At 41.2% G+C, this 22,201-nt stretch overlaps 1 protein-coding gene across 1 annotated transcript; it reads right to left on the reverse strand.

Annotated features, from left to right (window-relative positions):
- Nucleotides 1-1,467: 1,467 nt before the first annotated feature.
- Nucleotides 1,468-19,386, reverse strand: synpra (synaptoporin a; the record flags this gene model as incomplete). Its single annotated transcript, XM_080025630.1, has 6 exons — nucleotides 19,250-19,386; nucleotides 19,062-19,127; nucleotides 3,053-3,177; nucleotides 2,415-2,613; nucleotides 1,980-2,171; nucleotides 1,468-1,704 (listed from the first exon to the last, which is right to left on the reverse strand). Exons 1-6 carry the CDS (start codon nucleotides 19,265-19,267, stop codon nucleotides 1,468-1,470), a joined length of 837 nt encoding a protein of 278 aa, XP_079881756.1. The 5' UTR covers nucleotides 19,268-19,386.
- Between the last annotated feature and the right edge of the window lie 2,815 nt (nucleotides 19,387-22,201).

The raw sequence follows: 22,201 nt of genomic DNA on the forward strand, positions 1-22,201 counted from the left end.
GTATTTTTTGCACTGATCCGACAAAGAGATCTTAGCAGACACATGGAGAAGAGCACATCACAGTAATGGGCAAATGTGTGCACCTTTATTAGCATGAACGTCCGGTAAAATATCCACACTCATGAACTAATTTCAAGTGCCAGTACACAGATCTGCATACATTTATCATGGATGTCAGACAATTGGAAATACATGTGCAATCAGCTTTATTTCACTGGCACACGCCACATGCTTAGGAGGTCAAGAAACAGGATTGCACAGGTCATATCAATGTAAACGAACAGCAACCAAGCATTATCCTTGAACATTTCTACACATGAAGTGCACAGATTAATTCATTTTTTTCTTTTCTTTTTAAAGTTGTACAAAACCTGAATTGTGTTTTTAAAGTCAACAAAAGGTCAATATTGTTTATGTACAGATGAGCCCTCAATTAATTTTTTCATCACTTATCCCTGTTGTACTGACTTGCTCTTTTGCTGGGCTTTAGCAGTGCAAATGCATACTCTGGACATGCTGTAGGGAGATATAACTTATGCTTAGAATTTCCCAGAAGTTTGAGGAGAGCATAAGAATGCAGGAGCGGCCACTTGTAAACACTGAGGGTGACAATTCCCCTCTTCACATGATTAGAATGAAATAAGTGATATCGTCTGTGCATATGCAACTAAGAAGTAGAAACCATGGAGACAGAGAAAACATGCTGCAATGCATTTCCTGACACAAACCCTGTGTAGTGTATTTTGCAGTATATCGTTATTGCTCTACGTTTTTTGAAATGATCGATGTCTGACATGAGTTGTAATGTATTTGTGCTAACAAATATAACACAGAAGTTTCACTAAATTATATTCAGGATCAGATTTAGAAATGCCTCTTATCAAAATATTGTTCCAGTTAGATAAATAACCATTTTATAACACTGATCGATAATCAACTTTCAATAAGGAGTCCGGGCAGTGCAAATTCTGTAAACTTTCAGAAGTTATAATGCATGTTTTTTTTGTTTTTTTTACTAGTTTCACAGAGTGCATATTTGCAAACATATGACATCATGCACATAGTCAACACCTTTTTAGAAACTTGAGAACTATATACACATTGAACACGTTTTCCTTCCACGACAGTGCGAACCAATTTGAAAAAGACATCCAGTTGTAACAGTGTATGTCAATTACCTAGCAAACAATGAGAAATCATCACTTGTGTGTTTCAAACTACAATAAATACAACATTCAGCAAACAAAACTTCTTGCAGAAAGGGAGTAAAAGACTACATCTAATAATATTGTACAACAAAAAGTGTATCTACAATAACACCTTCTCCTCCTTTTTTTTATCACTTTTTTTTAATAACATACAAATGAATGCCTAACTGAGCAGGGGAAATTCCTCTCCTCTACCATCACCCTCTGATTGCCCTGGTTTAAGATGCAGTAGTGCCTCTCACGAAAGGTATCAACATGACTACATTTGATTGGGGTAGGAGGTGGGACCTCCCACCTGGCTGTACTCAGACGGCTGGCCCAAGTTTCCCTGGTTGGTGTAGCTCCCTGAGTGGTCAAAGCTTCCCTGGGTGAAGGTGCTGGCTTGTTTCTCAGATTCCCCACCTGCAAACTTTGAAGCCCCTCTGTGCCAACCGGTCTCCTTAAAGACAAACCAGATGTTCCCAGCCCATAGAACAAAGTTGAGAAACCCAAAAGCCTAAAGAGGGAGAGAAATTGGGCAAATTAGAAATTCTAGCCAGCCATGCAAACTGATGTTCTTGTATTTGTATTGTTCTATTTATATTCTTCTGAACGCTGTTTTATTCTTCTTCTACTTCAACAAACTTTCAAGATAAATTTCACTTACCGAATGTTGGGATTATTTATATATTTATCAAATCATTCATATTTTATGGAATATTTAACATTTTCCTTCCGAAAATGTAGCCTTTTCTCCAAATCCATTTATCCCAGCCATGCCTGTTAACCTACCACTGAGGTGTTGAGTCCGGACCACTTTGGTCCATGCACAGATCCACATTTGTTGGTCTGGACTTTGCAGGCAGGGATGAGGAGCTGCACCTCATCGGGATCAGTGGCCAATTTCACCTCAGACAGAGCCTTGGCCCAAGCAGAGGAACTGACCAGCCACAAGAAGGAGAACACCACTGTCACCACAAAGTCCTGACGGGATGTAAGAGAGGAGAGACAAAGGGCATGCAAAAATGAAGCTCAAGAGCTTTACTTTGTCACCACTTTGTGAAAATACTGTGTCAATAATTGGGCTGACTTTTACACCTAGTGTATGTCCTACATCATGAGTCATTTGGCAGAATCAGTATAATCAGATTATTAAATGACCAAGTGTTGAGTAACTTCCCACCCAGAACTGATAATGCCCTCTGTCTTTTAGTCCGCTGTACTCACAATGAGCGGCGCTCTGTTGTTTTCATGATACTTGTTCTGAAAAAAGATGTAGACAATGGTGGCCATCAGGGAATACAGGAAGGCAAAGACGGCGATGGTGACGAAGAACTCTGCAGAGGATGAGTAGTCTCCGATGAGGAACACAGGCTCTGTCCTAATGCCTTCACACGCAGGCGCTTCAAAGGACACCTGGTGCAACCTTAAACAAAAAGCAGCGGGTACAGGGGTCAAATCCTGCTTTTCACTCAAAATAGAGTCCATAACCCTGATTTGGAAAGGAAATGTTTTACCCAAGGAGTACTCGTAATTGATGATACAGTGATTCATTCTCATAAGAGTGTTCCCTGGCTTCTGATGACCTGACCTGACTACAGGGTTAAAATATATTATGTTGTTTGTGCAATCTTATTTTTGGCTAAAGACTCCCTTCTTTTCCTATATCAAAATGCCAGCATTGATAAGGTGTAATTCTGTTACATCCCTTGGCTTTCAGCATAATACATCTAGCAGCTGTTAAAGACTAGAAGCATCTATTGTAACATGATGTTTGCAGCTATTTTCAGTTTAATTTGCAGCTTTAATATACAGGTACACAGTCCGGCCATACAGCTCCGAGACAGTGGATGAAGCCCACTCACCTGAAAGGATAAGCAAAGTCGATGCCAAGGCTGAGGTTGCTGCTGGCCTTCTCCATGCAGTCCACACTAACCCGCAGCTGCCCAGAGTAGCCTCCGCATGTCGCAAATGCAAAAATGGAAAAGAGCTGCACAAAGAGAGAAAATTACAAAAATCAGACAAAGGCTATAAAAATGCCCCTATACAGTTGACGTGAATGCTTTAATTCTGTAGATGGCTAAAGGGAAAGTGCAGAAGTGCTGAATTTTTCTGACCAACTGGCCAGCACTTACAGTAACAGTAAAATTACCAAAGCTTTAATCTAATGAGGCCATGGTCCCATATTTTTCAATACATTGGTCATTAGATGCAATTTCTGAAGGTGATACATGGCTACACACTGTTGTTTACAGGCATATCTTTTACTAGCTAATTCGATGCTATTGTAATATCAGTCAGCTTGGTAAACAACATTACTGATGAATCAAGCTGTCAGCAGATCGCCGTATTGTACTTTTAATGTTTATTATTGAAAACAATGGGAGCAAATGTTAAAGCTCATGGTTACAACTAAAGTAGTATCTGATACATTTTATTTTATTAATTTAAATTTTTGCCTGAAGTCCTAGCGCGCAACTCTCGCCATTAAGAGTTAGTTAGTAGTTCTGTTGCTGAAAGCAGGGCACACAGTATGGGGATTTGTAGTCAGTTTCCCCCCAAGGAAAAGATGTTCTCATCCCATGTAGTCAGTAAACACATGTGAAATGCTGTTATCACTAAAATACCTTTGAAGATGCAAACTGCTGCTGAATAAAAACATTATTGTTACAAAAATTATACTTGGATTTCTCTCTTAGGTGTGCACTGAGAGGTTTATGTGACCAGGCGTGGCGTATAATCTATGATGTGTTGTGGTCACAAATGGGGCAAGGAGGGCCCTGACTATGGCAAAACCAACACATGAGCCACCACAGGGTCAGGGAGTGAGTGAACATATATGAGGGTGTAGCTGCTACAAGAACAAGCTTGAGTCCTTACGGTCCTTAGCGGCTATGAATCAGGACGTAGAGGAAGAGGTTGTCCACTGAAGCCTGAATAGTTCCCGATGGTCAGGCCAGGTGTGTAAGTGTGTGCATGAATAGGTAGCCTAAATGAGCGGTGAAAACCTTATAACGAGCTTTGGATAAAAGTGTTATAAAAATGCGATGATTTTAATCAAAACCCCATGGATAGTTAGATCGATAGAATAATGCAACCATGACCAAAAATCAATGGGGAATCCAGAAAAATACCATCTTTTCTTGAACAGACTTTTGGAACCAAAATTGAAAAACACTGCAATTGGGTAGACTCATCGGGGGATGCTATCTTTTTTAAGGGAGAAATGAAAGATTTGTGAGGCCAGGTGAGATATGCTGTCAGTGAAGACATCAGCTGGTCAACAGGTGTCAGTGTGTTGTGAGTGTGTGAGTTAAAACTGAAGGAACCAAACTCCGGATTAGACCGATAAACAGGCTTATCCTTAAGACCAACAAACATACAACAACAACAACAACAACAACAACAACAACAACAACAACATGCAGCAAATAGAAAATTGCAAACACAAAATTCTAACACACACACACACACACACACACGCACACGCACACACACACACACACACACACACACACACACACACACACACACACACACACACACACACACACACACACACACACACACACACACACACACATACAATTCTGCCCTGATATGCTGCTCCTATAGCCTCATGAGTTTTCACAGCCATAATCACCATAATCAGACCTGAAGCCTAGTTAGCATTGGCCTCCCTGCTCCCATATTACAGGCAGCTGGACGTGCAGCTTGCCAGCAGCTGAGCAGGAGACATACTGTATCTTCAGTGTGAATGCCCGTCGGCCTCTGGAGGGCACTATCGGATCATTCCGCCACACTCATCGAGGCAATGTGTACAAGTGTGTCCTTGAAGTGCGTGTTTATGATTCACAACGTATGAATATGCACTAAGCAGGAGTGTTCATGAATGAATGTGTGTTATGAATGTGAGAATGCAATCTGTCTCAACACTTGTGAGCCCGCTCTATGGTACATTAATCTGACAGAAATCAATCTACCCACACAACTAACATGTCACCATTGAGTTCCTCATGATTATCTGGGTGATATTATTAGTAAACATATACATTGAAATTCCCCTGCTATGCACAATACACAGAGCTGTATATATGTCTTGAGTTTATTTTGACTGTAGTTCCCTTGTATCGCTGTTACAACAGTGTTGCATAGATAATTGACTACATTCTTAAATAAACCTCTGTATTGCATGATCTTTATGCGGTTTTCATAGCTTGCAGGGGTTACATCTCAGGAATATCGAGACCGATTAATCAGTGTTATCCGCCATCACTCATGGAAACGTGGCCCCCACATAAACAGCACACAGGTTTTAATTCCACTCTAATAGAGGTTTTTCAGAAGCCATACAAAAATGACATGCTTACTTCTTCTGGCCTTATAGGAATATAAAAATCAAAATGGAAAAAATATTAAACTATATATGTGCGTCTTTTCCTAGCAGGTTAAATATCACTTATCACAGATACAGTATGTGGCATGCTTGACTTGGTGTCTCCAAGTTTTGAGAAGTTTGAAACATCAGAGGCCCTTGTGAACCCTACCATAAGTATCAAGTGGTTAATGCCATTGTGTGGCTAAATTCGGGCATTGTGTTTAGGATCGACCTCTAGATGCAGAGTACCTTCACGTGCATTGACCACTTGTGATTTTTCTGATGCTTGATATCCTAACATAACACATCAGTTTGAATTCTTAGGCACTGCATGCTCACAGATTGTACTGGCGTAACTTTAGAACAGTGAAGCGGGAAGACCTTGAGTCTGTTATCCAAACGTTGCTATACGGTCTTCACATTAAAGCTATACGTTGCTACTGTTGACCACTTTGAAATGTCTGGTTTGAATTTTCTCAGAAGAGAACATTAACACAATGCTGATGTTTCGCAAGCCTATCTGGGTTTGCCAATTGCTGAGCTGACAACACATGCTTGACTAATTCACATATGCAGGTAAATAAACTATAAAGCTGAATACTGTACGTGCAGCAGACTGAAGCATGTGCTTTTCTGAACAGACAAATGGTAGAAATGTGTCCAGATGAGCGAGAGAATAAATACTCCTTCCTAATGATCACAAACAACACCAGATAAACATCTCTCTCTCTCTCTCTCTTTCTGTACACACCTCTCTCTCTCATGCAGCTGCCTCCTCTCCCTGTGATTTTCGGCTTGGGTTTAGCCCCTCTCATTTCTAGCTGGGGCCTTTGAACAGGAGAGCGTGGCATTGTGGAAGGAGGGTGGGTGCTAAGCCCCACACCCCCATGTGTTTATCTGCCTCTCCCAGCTGGGCTCCTCTGGGAACAAGAGATAGAGAGAGGAAAAAAGAGGAACCAGGGTACAGGAATGGAAACCATCTGCAGTGCAAACAAAGCTCAGAAGCATCTCACTGTTTGTTTTCTCCCCCACTGACCTACATGGCATCGAATAGCACAGGATTAATTTGAAGACCATGACCATAATTTGCTATTTGTACCTAAAGTAAAGATGAAAAAAACCTTTAGCATCTGATATAATCTTCAGATTGAGGGAAGTGGATGTGGATGTGGATAAGATTGCAAGAACTAACCTCGCGAGAGCAGGGGCTGGCCGATGTTTATAAAGCTGATCCAAAGGCTTCAGGCTTTACCACCAGCTATCAGACCCACTGTCCCCATTCACACAGCATCCAATGGGAAAACAATTACATTATTGGGGTAGTAGCAATAGGAAACCTTGGGGAGGGTGAAAAGAAAGAAAGCAAGACAGACTGAGAATATGTAGGGAACGGTGGCTTGCTAAAATGAAGAAAATTTGACTGTAAAATAAACCCAATAAGAGGGAGGACAAGAGGAAACGGAGGAAGTGTTCATACAAGAGGACCTGATAAGAGCGGTGCAGTAATTGATGCAGACAGCGCCGAGTGGGGAGGTGAGGATCCTGTTAAGTGGCGAACTACAAGGTGCACTCACTGATGAGCCACACTTGACATTTCCGCAAACCACCTGACAAACATACACCCACACACACACACACACACACACACACACACACACACACACACACACACACACACACACACACACACACACACACACACACACACACACACACACGCACATACACCTGCTCTATCCAAGTCAATAGGAAAAGTTGTGTCAAGTGGGTGCCTCAGGAGGAGAAAAACATCTCAGATGTCCAGCCCCTCTCCCTGCCTGACTGGGAGGAGTCGAAATGAAGAAATGTTTATGAAGAGAGAAAGAATGATTAAAAAGAGAGCGAGAAAGGAAGGCATATCTTCCTCAGATTTATTCTCCTCTACTCCCATTTAAAATTGAGTGTGGTTGAAATAGGGAATGGATAAATCTCTATGTGAAAAGTCATTGTGAGAGCTTTTTAAAGCGCAACTTGAAATTGTTCTTAATGTGAAATAGTAATCTAGCTGTTTCATTTATTTTACTTGGGTCTCCACAACATGTGTTCAAAATAAACTTCTATTTTACACAAATTGACCAAAAGTCAACATACAAATGGCACCGCTGGATTAGCTTTTGTAGATCACTGCATTGACTTCGGGGGTAACCTGCGAGCTAACCAAATGTAGCTTTTTATAGGCTAGTGATCTTAAAGGTAAAAACCTTTTATGTTTTTTTCAACATTAATAGAGACTCCCAAAGTATGAGAAAAAACGCAGCTCTTTCTTTTTTCTCCACCTCCACCTTTCTGAAAACCTGTGTTCAAAAACCCCAGTCAGATTTCTCAACCCACATGACATCATAAGGGGAGGAGCCTCATCCACCCTCTAATTGGCAGTTAGATAGAAGGTGTATCTCAATCGAGCGGCCGCATCCTACGAAGGCTGCATTTGAAGACCGATTGCGTCATAGCTTGTACTTTTTTTCTTTTCGTCTGGTAGGCAACTTCTTTTTCTTTTTTCCTCCGTTGACAAGGCTGTCTCTGTTGGCAGCAATCAGGGTTGCTAGGCAGCACAGGAGCGGCGAGTCGTCACGCAAGGTAACGGCTTGTTACGCAAACCGGAAATGCTCGTAAACGGAGACCTGTGGAGACCGTCTCGTTTAACAACGCTCGTTCGGCCTTCGAATCGGCCTTCACAAGCTATGGCCCTCATAGACCGCGTCGACCGCGTCTTTAGAAGGATGCGGCCCCTTAAATAAGACACAGCCTCAGACTGGCAGTAAAGATGCAGAGCCAAACAGAGCAAACTGGACTTTTTGGAAGGCTGGGCTTAAAGAGACAGGCTCTGAAACGGAGCGTTCCAGAAAGAGGTTGAAAAGAGGAGTTCCAGCCGTAACACTGTGTGAATTACAACGTTTTTTTGACACTACATTATGAAAACAGTTTCTGGTAGAAACCCAAATTACAATTTTTAACCTGAAAAGTTTATTTTTTTAATTTTTAATTTTACCTTTATTTAAGCAGCCAGGTCATTAAGAACAAATTCTTATTACAAAGAAGGCCTGGCAAAAGACAAAAGCCTTTTTGAGCATAATATGTGACCTTTAATTCATGCAATATGTTAATGTGGATGTAGTGGCCTGTGTGTACCAATACACTTGAGTTGACATGCTTCCATTATGCCCAATCAGCGACCTTGATGTGTACATGTTTGCATTCATCATGAGTATTAATTGGTGAATATTCAAATTGTATTGATAATGCAAAATTATTCCCATTAATTTATATCATGTCCATGTTTGTGTGTGCTTGGCAGCATGTGAGCCTCACAGTGTGTAACCTCTCTTTGCATGTGTGTGTTATCCGAAGTGGTTATGGACCTAGATGTGAGCATGCAATGTGTGTGTTTGTGAGTGCAGAGTAAAAATATCTTACTCTCCATTCAGGCAAAAGCATTAGCCGCAGTCCATACAGACAGACAAACAAGACACACACACACACACACACACACACACACACACACACACACACACACACACACACACACACACACACACACACACACACACACACACACACACACACACACACACACACACACACACACACACACACACACACACACACACACACACACACACAGTCTCACTCACTGCTGCACTCCGCCAGTGTGCAAACATGAGCAATTTTACGCCAGCTAGTCATGTACAAAACAAAATGAGAAACGCAGATCAGAAATGGCAGCACACAGGGAAGATCAGACACACACAGATGCACATTTATTTTTTTTTTTTGTAATTCAAGTTTTTTTATTTAAATTTTCGCTTTGGTGCATGACAGTACAAGGTTACACATTCAGAGACATTTGTTATTACAGTACAATTAAAGTCTTTGCCATTATAAAGAATAGAAATACAAATAAATATTTGTATCTGTAAAATCAGGAGATAACAAGAGCAGCTCTAGGGGCACAATCATATCGGAGTGACTAGAATGGTTATCCATACAACATTCAGGAGCATCATTACATTCCATCAACTTTGTTCACGTTACAGGTTTATCGGTCAGTGTGATATAAGTCCAGAAACTCTCCCATGCTGGTGCTTTATCCTTGTTTATAGTATTCAGCTTATTAAGCATATGTTCATATGAGGCTGTTTTTATCATGGCGTTAGCCCATTCTTTAAATCCTGGAGTTGTAACTGTTTTCCAATGTTTAAGAATCGTCCTTGCAGCCACTGTAATGCCAACCATGATGACAGAAAAATCTTTACTTGACATGTTATGTAGTTGACTTCTGTCACCTAACAGGCAAAGTCTAGGAGATACTGGTAGCTTTCTTGCGGCCCATTTGCCTAAGTACTCCAAAACAAATCTCCAAAAGGGCTGAATACATGGGCATTGCCAAATACAGTGTAATAAAGTACCTGCTTCTTTCTGACATTTCCAACATAAATTGTTATTCATTACTCCCATTCTATATAGTCTTAGTGGTGTAAAGTAGTACCTGTGTATAATTTTATATTGGGTAAATTTCCCTTTGGCTTCCCTTATGTACTTTCCATTGTCAGATATAATTTTCCACCATGTATTGTCCTCCATTATACATCCTAAATCTTTCTCCCATATTGCTTTTAGGTTATGACAGTCAAAGCTAAGCAATTGGTTGGTTTTCCTATAAAATATAGAAGCTCGTTTGCACTCCCCAGGTAGTTTGAAGTAATCCATGATGTGGTTCCCATCTCTGTACTGAATCTTGGAGGTAACACAGCTCCTGATTTGAAGATACTTCCAAAAATGGTCTTTTCCCTTTAGCTTATATTTTCTCAATAAGTCTGAGTATGACATAAACACATCATCTTCAAATAGATCAGCAATGTTACATATACCACTACTAAGCCACTTCTTCCAAAATACCGATGTCTTTCCAATTTTAATCATGGAGTTATACCATAAGGAGGAGTAGGATTGCTTACAATGTGACAATTTAAACATTTTATGTATTTTAGTCCATATCTCTTTAGAGTGTGCCATGATAGGATTGGGTAAATTAAGCGAACACTGGGATAGTCTATCAATAGGTGAAAAAGGGAGTGCCAACTTATTTTCAATAGCAACCCATTCTAATGTATTATCTTTATTCCAGTGTCTGGTTATTTTGGCCATTTCGAAAGAGATGTAATATAATCTTGGGTCTGGCAATCCCAGTCCTCCTTTATCTCTAGGTGAACACATTTTGCTAAGCTTAATTCTGGGTCTTTTCCCTTCCCATAAAAAGTCTTTAATGATTGTATCGTATCGTTTGAAAATCTGAGGGGATGTAGTTACTGGTACCATCATTAGAATATAATTGAATTGTGGTGAAATCACCATTTTTATAACATTAACTTTACCCCATAATGTCAGATTAATTTTCCCCCATTTATCCAGACTAGCTTTAATTTTTTGTAGTACTGGTTCAAAGTTTAATGCCGGAATTTCTTCAATATCCTGGCTTAGTTTTATTCCCAAATATTTCATCCCTTTTGGTACCCATTTAAACCCAAAGTTTGTCATTAAGTTTGGATTGAGTAATCCCGTAATAGGCATGGATTCCGACTTTGACCAATTAATCTTGTACCCTGATAATTTGGAATATGTTTTTATTGTGTCCATTAAGTGGGGCGTCGAATTCAGTGGGTCTTTCACCAGCATAAAAATATCATCCGCGTACAATAACAATTTGTGCTCTTTCCCGCCTCCATCCACACCTTTAATATTTGCATTGGCTCTAATAGAAATAGCTAGCGGCTCCAATACAATATTAAACAATAATGGGGATAAAGAGCAACCCTGACGAGTTCCTCTGGTAAGGTTGAATAGTGGTGATATTATCCCGTTAGTTATCACAGCTGCCTTCGGGCTTTTATACAAGGTTTTGATCCAACTAATAAATGTTTGTCCCAATCCAAAATGTGATAGAGCTGCAAACAAGAATTCCCATTGAACCCGGTCGAATGCCTTCTCAGCATCAAGAGAGAGACCAACGACCGGGTCATTTCCTGTCCTGTTGGACCATATCAGGTGTAATAGTCTTCTCATGTTGTCCGTGGACGACCTATTCTTCATAAATCCCACTTGGTCAGGGTGTATGATGCTAGGTAATGCACTTTCCAGACGTAAGGCCAAGATCTTAGTTAAAATTTTACAATCAAGGTTTATCAAACTCAGAGGTCTATAATTAGCAGGGTCTGTTGGATCTCTGTCTTTTTTAGGTATAACGGATATCAAGGCGTCGTAAAATGTTGGAGGGAGAGAACCTAAAGTGAAAGCTTCATTATATACCTCTTTTAATATTGGGGCAAAGATATCAATATATTGCTTATAATACTCGACCGGAAAACCATCCATGCCTGGTGATTTACCTGCTTTCATGCATGAAACAGCCTTCCTAATTTCATTCTCTGATATGGGGCTATCCAGCCCTTCAATCTGATCAGTTGACAGTTTAGGCATATTTAAGTTATTAAAGAAGTCTGTCAATTCGTCCTGTTGGGGATTAATGTCCGAAGTGTATAATTCTTTATAAAACTGTTGTAAAACTTCATTTATTTCCTTTGTTGAGGAGACTATACTATTGCCTTTTTTAATAGCTGGTATCACATTATATGAGTCTTGTTTCTTTAGTTGCCTGGCCAGTAATTTGCCTGTTTTCTCTCCTCCTTCATAGAACGTTGTCCCAAGCCTGAATAAAGCATATTCCACTTTTTTATTGTAGATTTCCTGCAGCTGGAACTTGAGCTTACATATATCTTGATATAACGTATCCGAAAATTGTTTTGATACTTCCATTTCCTGATTTTTGATCGCAATTTCCAATTCCTTTATCTTTTTTATATTCTCTTTTTTCTTTTTAGAAGAATGTGCAATCATTTTCCCTCTAACATAAGCCTTAGATGCTTCCCATTCCATTGCTCTTGTATTAGTGCTGCCAGCATTAATTTCGAAAAAAGATTTAATATCCTCCTTCAACAGTTGTTTAAAGTTCTCATCCTGTAGTAACGACGTGTTCATACGCCATCTACCTTTTCTCTCTTGATCAGTATTTATATCAATGCCAAGCTCTACTGGCGCATGATCAGAGAGGGCCATTGCATTTATGTTACACTTCACAACATGTTTTATAATGGTGTTTGAAATCAAAAACATATCGATCCTAGAGTAAGATTTTTGGCAGTGTGAATAAAAAGTATATTCCCTTTCAGTAGGATTTGTTAATCGCCATATATCGACCAGGCCAACATCCTCGTTTATCATATGTATTGCAGCTCTATCCTTAGGCATTACAGGGGCACTAAATTTGCTTCTATCTACGCAGGCATCTAAGACTTGGTTAAAGTCTCCTGCCAATATTATTTGACCCTCCATCTCCCCCAGTGTCTTATTCACGTTGTGAAAAAAGTGTGGATCACCTTTATTTGGTGCGTAAATATTGCACAGTATCATTTTAGACCCATTAACCAGTGCTTGTATACACACCATTCTGCCTTCTTTATCCTTGATCTCTTTAAGTAAAATAAAACTTAAATTTTTGTTTATCAATATAATTACTCCATTCTGCTTACTAGAAATGGAGCTATGAAAAATCTGTCCAACCCAGCTCCGTTTTAGTTTCAGTGCTTCTTCTCCTTTAAAGTGTGTTTCCTGAAGGAAAGCAATGTCTGTCTTATTATGCTTCAGATAAGTCAATACCTTCCCTCTCTTAACCGGATTCCCACAACCATTTATATTCCAGCTAATGCATTGAACGTGGTGCCTAGACATATTTAAGTATGAGTAGTATATTGAAACTCAATTGTAGGCCAGCAATAATTATGTCCCCCATGCTTCTTGCAGTTGCTATGTCTCATTTGGCTCATTTGTACTTTTATCTGTCATCACCAAGCGCAGCTTCAACAACATCTTATGTGTATCAATGTTAACCTTAACGTTTCTAAGAACATAAACATATAGAGAAAAAACCTTTAACTTAGGAGGGGCCCACCTAAAACCTGGGACCTCTGGCTTTTCTCCAGCCATAAAAGACAAAACAGAAAAAAAACAAAAAAGAAAATAAACCTAAACTTTTTGGACCGTGGGGTATGTACACCTAACCAGTAGAGACTCACTCTCTGGCTTTGTTGCTCAGGCAGAACAATATCAAGCTCACTCACCCACCTCTTTGTCCACATTGTCCACTTTTAAATCAACCTCTTTTTTCTTTGTATTGTCCAAGACAGTCTTCCTTATGGGTCTTCAACGCGAGTGTTATCCGACATGGTCTCAGCTCACGCATCTGTATTGCAGTTCGCCTTTATGAACTGCTCTGCTTCCTTGGCGGTTGTGAAACTCCGATTCTTCCCCTTCCACGTGAATCTCAGGGACGCTGGATGTGCCAGCGTGTATCTCACGTTGAGCCGTTGCAGCGATCTCTTCACGGATGTGAAAGTTTTTCTTTTCTCGGCAAGCTCCTGTGTCATGTCAGGAAACACGGACAGTCGCATGCCTTCCCATTCGATGCCCCGCTTTTCTCTGGCCGCTCTCACTACTTTATCCCTCGCCGACTGTCGCAGGAATCTGATCAGCGCTGGTCTGGGCGGTTGTCCGTCATTGGGCACGGGAGCGAGCGAGCGATGCGCTCTTTCGATTTCAAATTCACCGTCAACTTCAATCCCGAGTCCCTCGCCCAGAACTCTCTTAACACAACTCTCCATAGTGCCGTTTGTCCCGTAGGTTTCTTTAAGTCCCACCAGTCGCACATTATGTCTCTTACTGTGATTTTCAAGCACCTGCATACGGTTCCACATAGCGTCCATCCTTTTCTCATCGTGCTCTCGGTTGCTCACCAGCCGCTCGGCTGTGTCCTCCAGCTGGTGGATACGTCCCTCTGCTTCATCCAGCTTCTCCTGTATCCCGTTAACCGTGTTCTTCAGCTCAGAGGTTGTGTGCTTGATGGTTAAAATATCTCCTGCAATCCCCTGCAGCATGGTGCTCATTTTGACAATCTCGGCATAAAGATTATCCATGTTCGGTGTAGCTTGGTCGCTCTCCCTCTGTTGTGTTAAGCTAGCAGTTTCCATATCGTCATTCGGAGACGGACTATTCCTCGTCGACATGCGGCCCGTCGCCTGATCTTTAAAATATTTCGAAGTAGCCATTGGGGTTCGGGTGAACTCAGGGTTACTTTGGAAGCTGTTTTACAAAAATGAGTGGACTATGATATATGATATTTAAGTAAATATATTGGTGGGTTAGCGGAGCTCTTTCACTGCGCAGCCATCTTGCTCGACGTACCCACGTGACTCCTCAGATGCACATTTATATTGAACTTTGACATAAGATACTTTCCTTACTGAGATAGTGATCCTTCCTATGACCAAATAACAAGCTTCACTGACCACGCGACAACCACAAGCCTCAATTTGAAAGCTGTCTGATCAGTGGCAGCAGAACAGAACATAATCAGTGGCTCATTTAGCAGCGGCTAATCCCTTCCTTCACAGCATAGCCCAGATTCATCTGTCCGTCTATCTCCCTTCTCCCTCCCTTCGTAAGCCTGACCGACCACAAAAGTGTAGAACATTTCCATTTATATTTGGAACAGTGTCCCTTCTTGGAGCTTGTTTTCTCACCATGGTGTTTCCATGGCTACATTGCAAGGTGACATAGCCGGAGTGTGGCCCCTGTCAGAGCCCCATGGTCCCTGTGCCCTGCAGAGGCAGCCACTGCACTGATTAAGCTGGGGGAAACCAATGGATATGTAATACGACCCAACTGTGTGCATGCATGTGTCTATCTGTTGGCTTTTGTGCTGGGTAAATACATGTGATGAGGAAATATACAAGAATGAAAAGATGGAGAAAATGACTGAAATTCATGTCTGTTGCTTGGTCTCCCTTCTAAGAGCGAATATTAGAGGTTCAGGTTAGGACTGAGTTTGGATTGGGCTCCAAATTGGTGAGAGATGAGTTAAGTGTGCCTGACATAAAATGGTAGGGTTTAATATGGATATGTTGTATTATTAGACTGACATTTCACTTGATAAATCAATGACTGTATTTAAACATTGGCGATGTATTTTCTCTCGCTTAACTAAGCAAGCAGTCAACTGCATTTAATTGGCATTCTGTAATGAATGACGCAATTTAGATCATGAATTTTATGAACCCAAACAAAATGCAGTTCCTTTATTTTTATGTCTCCTGTGGATCATCAGCCTGAGGCAGACTACACTGGCGTACAGTAAAGTATGGGTCAGTCCTGGGGTTTGGCTCGAGAGGAGGACCATTACTAACAAATAAATCATTGTGGTGGACTCATCTTTTGTGACTCATGGTACATGAGGCCACTGTGTTGATACAGTAAATTGCCCAGTGTGAGTGGATACAACGGCTGTGACGATGAACCGGCACATAAAAAAAATGCATGTAGATCATCTGCATCATGTGCTCAATCAACTGCACAACTTTACCACCCCCTCTCCCCCCCACACACACATACGCGTAGTGAAGAGTTTGGGCACATCTCAAAGGACAGCTTCTGCATGACTTGGTCCATGGTGGAGAGGAGGGGACCTTACAGCTGTTTGGAGCAGAATATGCCAGCCACTGACAGTGTGCCAAACAGGCCAAGAGCATGCACAAACACACACACACACACACACACACACACACACACACACACACACACACACACACACACACACACACACACACACACACACACACACACACACACACACACACACACACACACACACACACACACACACACACTGACTGAGCTGTAAAACCATCCTCTAGAATCACTCGCAGACATGGCTGATTTGGAATTATCTTTGTAATTACCCAGTAACTTAAGAGGCAGGAAAAAACACTTTGCTGCTACCATCTTGACAACAGTTAATATAACATTTAAACAACCTTCTGTGTGTCCACATGACCAGTCAGCCAATCAGTCAAGGGTTCATTGTAATGTAAATGTCAATCGCTGCTTTAACTGCCGTCTTTAGCGCCGGAGGGCACGTAAACAAAGTAAACTGACAGACATGTGTTTCCACCAAAGTCATGAGCAGTAATGCAGGAGTGTCATATGCACAGAAAACACAGAAGCTGACATTGTTTTTGAGGTCACCAGTGATCGTCATCATCAACTTAAGCTGAATGTATTTAGGGTTGAGAGGAAGGTCTCAAAAAACCCAGTCTGGTATCCCCCTATGAGTTTTTCTTTCATATATGAGGTTCTAGCTTTCAATATTTGGTGCCAATGCAGGAAATGGTGTAGCCTTTATGGAACAAGGAATACCATGTTCAACTTTGATACCGTCACAGATGGACCCCCAATTAAATCCAGCAACACCAGCAGGTTTTTTTCCATTATGTGAAATGCAGCTGACGACCACTCTGAGCTGGTGAACCATTGCACAGGCAGGCAAGAGTGTATATTTTAAAAAATGTGGCTAATTGATTGGTGTAATATTGCTTTCCTTTTTGAAGTTGCAGATGTATTTGTCCAGCAAGCATGTTCATAGTCCACTGCATCCAGATCAATCCCCATTTATTATATCTTAGGACTGTTGTAGCTACATTAACAGGAAGAAGAGACTCTGAACTGGCTGACTATGAACTTCCAGTACAATTTAGAGGGGACTCCTTGTAGTAATATAAAATGCTATGTGAATAACAGTCCTTTTTGTCCAGGGTACAGTTATATCCTTTGGACTCACTGAGGAACAGTCTAACCACTAAACTACACTACTGTTTGTGCTGCAGAATAAATCCGAATACAGGGGTCATCATTTGCATTTGAATTGTATGCATTTTTTTTCGGGTTGTAAAGGTTTTCTTTTTTTCAGTGGCAGGCAAGGGAAAAAAGACAAGGAAGGAAGCAAGGAAATAGTCATTGTTATAACAGTGTTATGGAAGTGTGGTAATAGCCCCACTGTTTCCTCAGTTTTGTGTTTTATGTGTGTATCGTTGCTTGCATTTGATCGCCCATGATTACGTCCAAATGAACACTAACTATCAGGTGGTACCTGGATCAATACATCGCCGGATGTCACAGAACAGGTGTGTAATCATCCTCACACAGAGGGGTGAACGATAAGACATATAGACAGAGGTATGGCAGAGTTGTACGTTAATCACTGCTTGTTCGTTGGCTCTGTACACTAATACATCACAGTGAAGCTGGTCGCATGCAAACAGCCCAAAAGGGAACACACCTCACTTCTAGACGGCTGCCTTATCTCTCAGCTAAAATGTCACTTGTCAGAGGAAAGCGAGATTGGGTGAGGGGTCGCTCCCTTTGCATGTTTAACCCTTATTATGTTCACTTTTTAGACCCTCCGGTACTGTTCGGGTCAAATTGACCCGGGACATTATTGGGGTCTTAAAAGCACTACATAAATAAAGATAAAAACATAAATTAATTAACATATAGATGGCTTTTATCTCAATTCCAAACAATATAAATACAATTTGTGACTAAGGTTTGCAATTAATCTTTGCTAGATCAGATTTAATAATGGAAGTGTTGTTCGATTGTGTGATAAAGTCATGCTATGTGTAACAAAATACACTATAATTGAGACTTTGGTGACATACATTTAGGAACAATTTTTGGTTCTGGTTTTGGTTGTTGGGGTTCTGTTAGTGAATGTGTGTGTGTGTGTGTGTGTGTGTGTGTGTGTGTGTGTGTGTGTGTGTGTGTGTGTGTGTGTGTGTGTGCGTGTGTGTGGGAGAGAGAGAGAGAGAGAGAGAGAAATGTTTCCTATCTGCACAGGCTGAATCCCCTATGGCTACAGTAATTTCTCTAAACTCACATCAAAGAAAATCACTTATCTCCTTATGCCTTTAGGCATCTCTGCAATGTACAATAAACAGAGAGAGTAGGCTACAGCACACACAGACAGAAAGAGGTAGTTAAGGCTTTGATTCAGTCAGAGCATGGACAACTTGTTCTTATTTTTGAATCATCATTTAACTTGGGGTAAATTGGATCATTCTCTTATTTTTGCGGAATGGCGCAAAACGCCGTGCGTTTTTTTTTTTGGCACAGCGCATCCCAACGCACAATTGAAAAGCAATAGAGCGGTTTTCCTCGCTATGTAGTTCTCGCGAAGCTCTAAATCCTTACATAAACTTGATCCATTTAGTCACGGTGAAACGGATCATAGCTGAAATGACCACGGGTAAGGTCCCTCACCTTCTGTAAGAAACACAATCACCACTATCGCGCACAGAGAACCAACGGATGCGTCAAGTTTAAGTTGTACCAGAGAAATGCAGGACTGTATCAAGTCAACCCCATATGTTTTGGCTCAATGTATGTACGTCGGTGTCACCACACACGGACAATTATCACACTGTATCCACATTAGGCTATATCACTCACTGAGGTTGGCTATAGATTGCATAATTAAGTTATTGCATGCACATACATAAAAAGTTCCAACTCACCCATTCCAAAACACGGATAAATCCCAGAGGTAATTTTAGCACGTGAAATGTGCCCACAGACGCAAGCTGGACAAAGAGGGAGCACAAAAGAATACACGTTTCTATCATCACACATTGGCCAATTCAGCACATAATCACACACTCTCTCTTCCGTCAAAATTATCTATTTATTGCGTTACTGTACTCACCTGATCAACAGTGTCCATTTCTGCGGCAGGCTACTTTCGCTCCCCACCAATTGGATTGGATGTAAACAATCTCAAACCGCAAGCCAAGAGCCGATTGAGGTGGCTGTTGCGCGTAACAGAGGCTCTTGGCTCTGATTCCGACTCCGAACGGAAAACCCCGAATTCTCTCTCTCTCTCTCTCTCTCTCTCTCTCTCTCTCTCTCTCTCTCTCTCTCTCTCTCTCTCTCTCTCTCTCTCTGTCTCTGTCTCTCTCACACTCTCTCTCTCCATCCTTTGAGTTGGGGGTTATACTTTGCCATGGAGACAGGCCTTTTCAAAAAAGGAGTTTGTCATTAGGCAATAGGCACTGCTTTGTTATTTTATGAATATGAAATCTCCAATGCATCATTGAGCACATGCCTTAGTATACAACTTACTACATTAGGTTAATATTCAGCAAGCTGACGAAATATGGTGTCCAGATAAAATAAAGTTATAGTGCGTAACTTATGTTGCCCCATGAGGAATTCTGAGTAATTACAACACCACTGTCTGTACCACTATATGGGGTAAGCCTTCAGTGACCGTGCATGGATGGCAACATGCAGAGTCAGGGGTTGACACCAGTTTGTACATGCAGATAAATGAGAATTTTGTGGAGCTGCTATGGCTTCATCAACTTTTTGTCAACTTGTTTGGCCAGGGCTTGAATGTAACCGACATTCATTTAAAAGAAAACATTAAGCACTATTCCACTTACTATGACTCCAAAACTTTCAGAAAACGGTGCAAAAAAACTAAAATAAGCACAACACTAACGTTTATCCACTGGAACATGACTCACTTTGCATATACTTGCATTATGCAATCTGTGAGAGGAGGGACAAGTCATGCTCCATTTATGCATACACGCACACACACACACACACACACACATGCACACACACACACGCACACACACGCGCACACACACACACGCGACTTATCCTTAAATGCTGTTTTTTTGTTTCCAGGTCTATTGGATCTATTGGAAGAGAGTTTGTCACACATTTTCCTAGTTTGCCCATGCAGAGAGGGAGAGAGAGAAAGAGCCTGAAACGCACTGTACTCACAATGATAGAGAGCGAGTGGGTCTTCCCCGGCTCTGCTGCACTGATGACAATTCCTACAAAGCCAAGTGCAAACTGCTCTGACAGTGTGGCTAATTTTGCAACATCTCTCCTATCGTTCCTTCACTTTAACTCTTTCATTTTCTCCCTCCACTGTCTCTTACCCCCTCTCTTTCGAGCACACACACACACACACACACACACACACACACACACACACACACACACACACACACACACACACACACACACACACACACACACACACACACACACACACACACAGTGACATACACACACACACACACACACACACACACACACACACACACACACAAAAACTCCCTGCCTGAAGGGCTCAGTCCAATGCGATTATGGAATCATTGGATCTGATTGGCTAATATTTTCACCACAGGAAATCAAAAGGATCTGAACAAGAGGAACAGAGTCTCTCAAGTGTAATTCATCATTTGAGTTAGGATCTGCTACAGATATTAAGCAAAAATGTGAAAAAATATTACATTTTAACATGATACATATTACGTTATAACATGAAACTGATCTTGTTTTTTATTTCCCTAGTGGCATCAATAAGCTGCCGTAGAATGGGACCACAGGGAGGATCAACAACAAACTTCTGATGGTCATTTGTAATAGGGTTATTGTCTTATTTGTTGTTTAGTTATACGCAGCAAGTGAAGTACAAATAAGCGTAGTTATGCACACTACATAAGTCATATTATCTTGATAGTTTGAATATCTTTGTAAAGCTAAAAACTAACCATCTACTGGCTCTAGCTCTATGCTTAACGTGGAGACATGTGGTATCTTCTCTTCTGACTCTCGATAGGAGGGCTGATGAGAGTATTTCATAAAATGTCAAACTATTCCTTTAAATGTCCAGAGTCTTTAACCAATGTGATATTCAATTTTTAACTAATAATAAAGACTGACATGTTCGATTTCTTGCTTTTTGTTCATATGTGGGCTTTTGCTCTTTGTCCTGCCTGTGACTACTTGATAGTATGAGGCTCAAGTCATCATTGCCCATGATGAACAGCTGCCGCCATATTTTTAAGCATGCTGGGAAGCAACAATCTACAAATAGACACAAAGCACCTGAAGGGAACCCAGATGCAGCCAATCATTTCTCAGCTTTCCCCCACCACACTTACAGTAACATTTGGAGGAGTTTTTCCAAAATACCAAGTGGATAGCCAGCTACGTAACTTGCTGCAAAACCAACTCTGTCCCAAGCTTGACTATATGTGTATGTGCTGGAACGAGCTAATATTCTTGCCAGAGGGGGATAGACAGAGAATAACCTGTCACACACACTGACAGGTGCCTAAATGCATCTTGAATATCTGCAGATCCAGAGAGGAGCACACCTGGGTACAGTAAGTCTGTGTGTGTGTGTGTGTGTGTGTGTGTGTGTGTGTGTGTGTGTGTGTGTGTGTGTGTGTGTGTGTGTGTGTGTGTGTGTGTGTGTGTGAGTGTGTGTGTGTGTGTGAACAGGACAGGCAAAGCATGATAGGAAGTGGAGCAGCAGATAATAAGCAGAGAGAAAGATGCAGGGTATGACTGTGTGTGCATTCCCACGTGTACTTCTGCAAGAGATGCACGCACCCATGTAATAAAAACACCTTGTTGTAGGTGAGCCTGATAAGGACTTCAAATGAACTGGGCAATGGTATAGCAACAGCTGTCTATAAGAGCTGCTACATAAATGGCTCCTCAAAGAAACCCTGAGCAGATGGAGCCAAGCAGGTTCCATGTGAGTAAAAGGGGGAAGTAGTTAGAAGCAGACTGAGCAGAGAGAGAGAGAGAGAGAGAGAGAGAGAGAGAGAGAGAGAGAGAGAGA

This window comes from Ammodytes marinus (genome assembly GCF_949987685.1).
Source record: "Ammodytes marinus genome assembly, chromosome: 4".
Classification (NCBI taxonomy): Eukaryota; Metazoa; Chordata; class Actinopteri; order Uranoscopiformes; family Ammodytidae; genus Ammodytes; species Ammodytes marinus.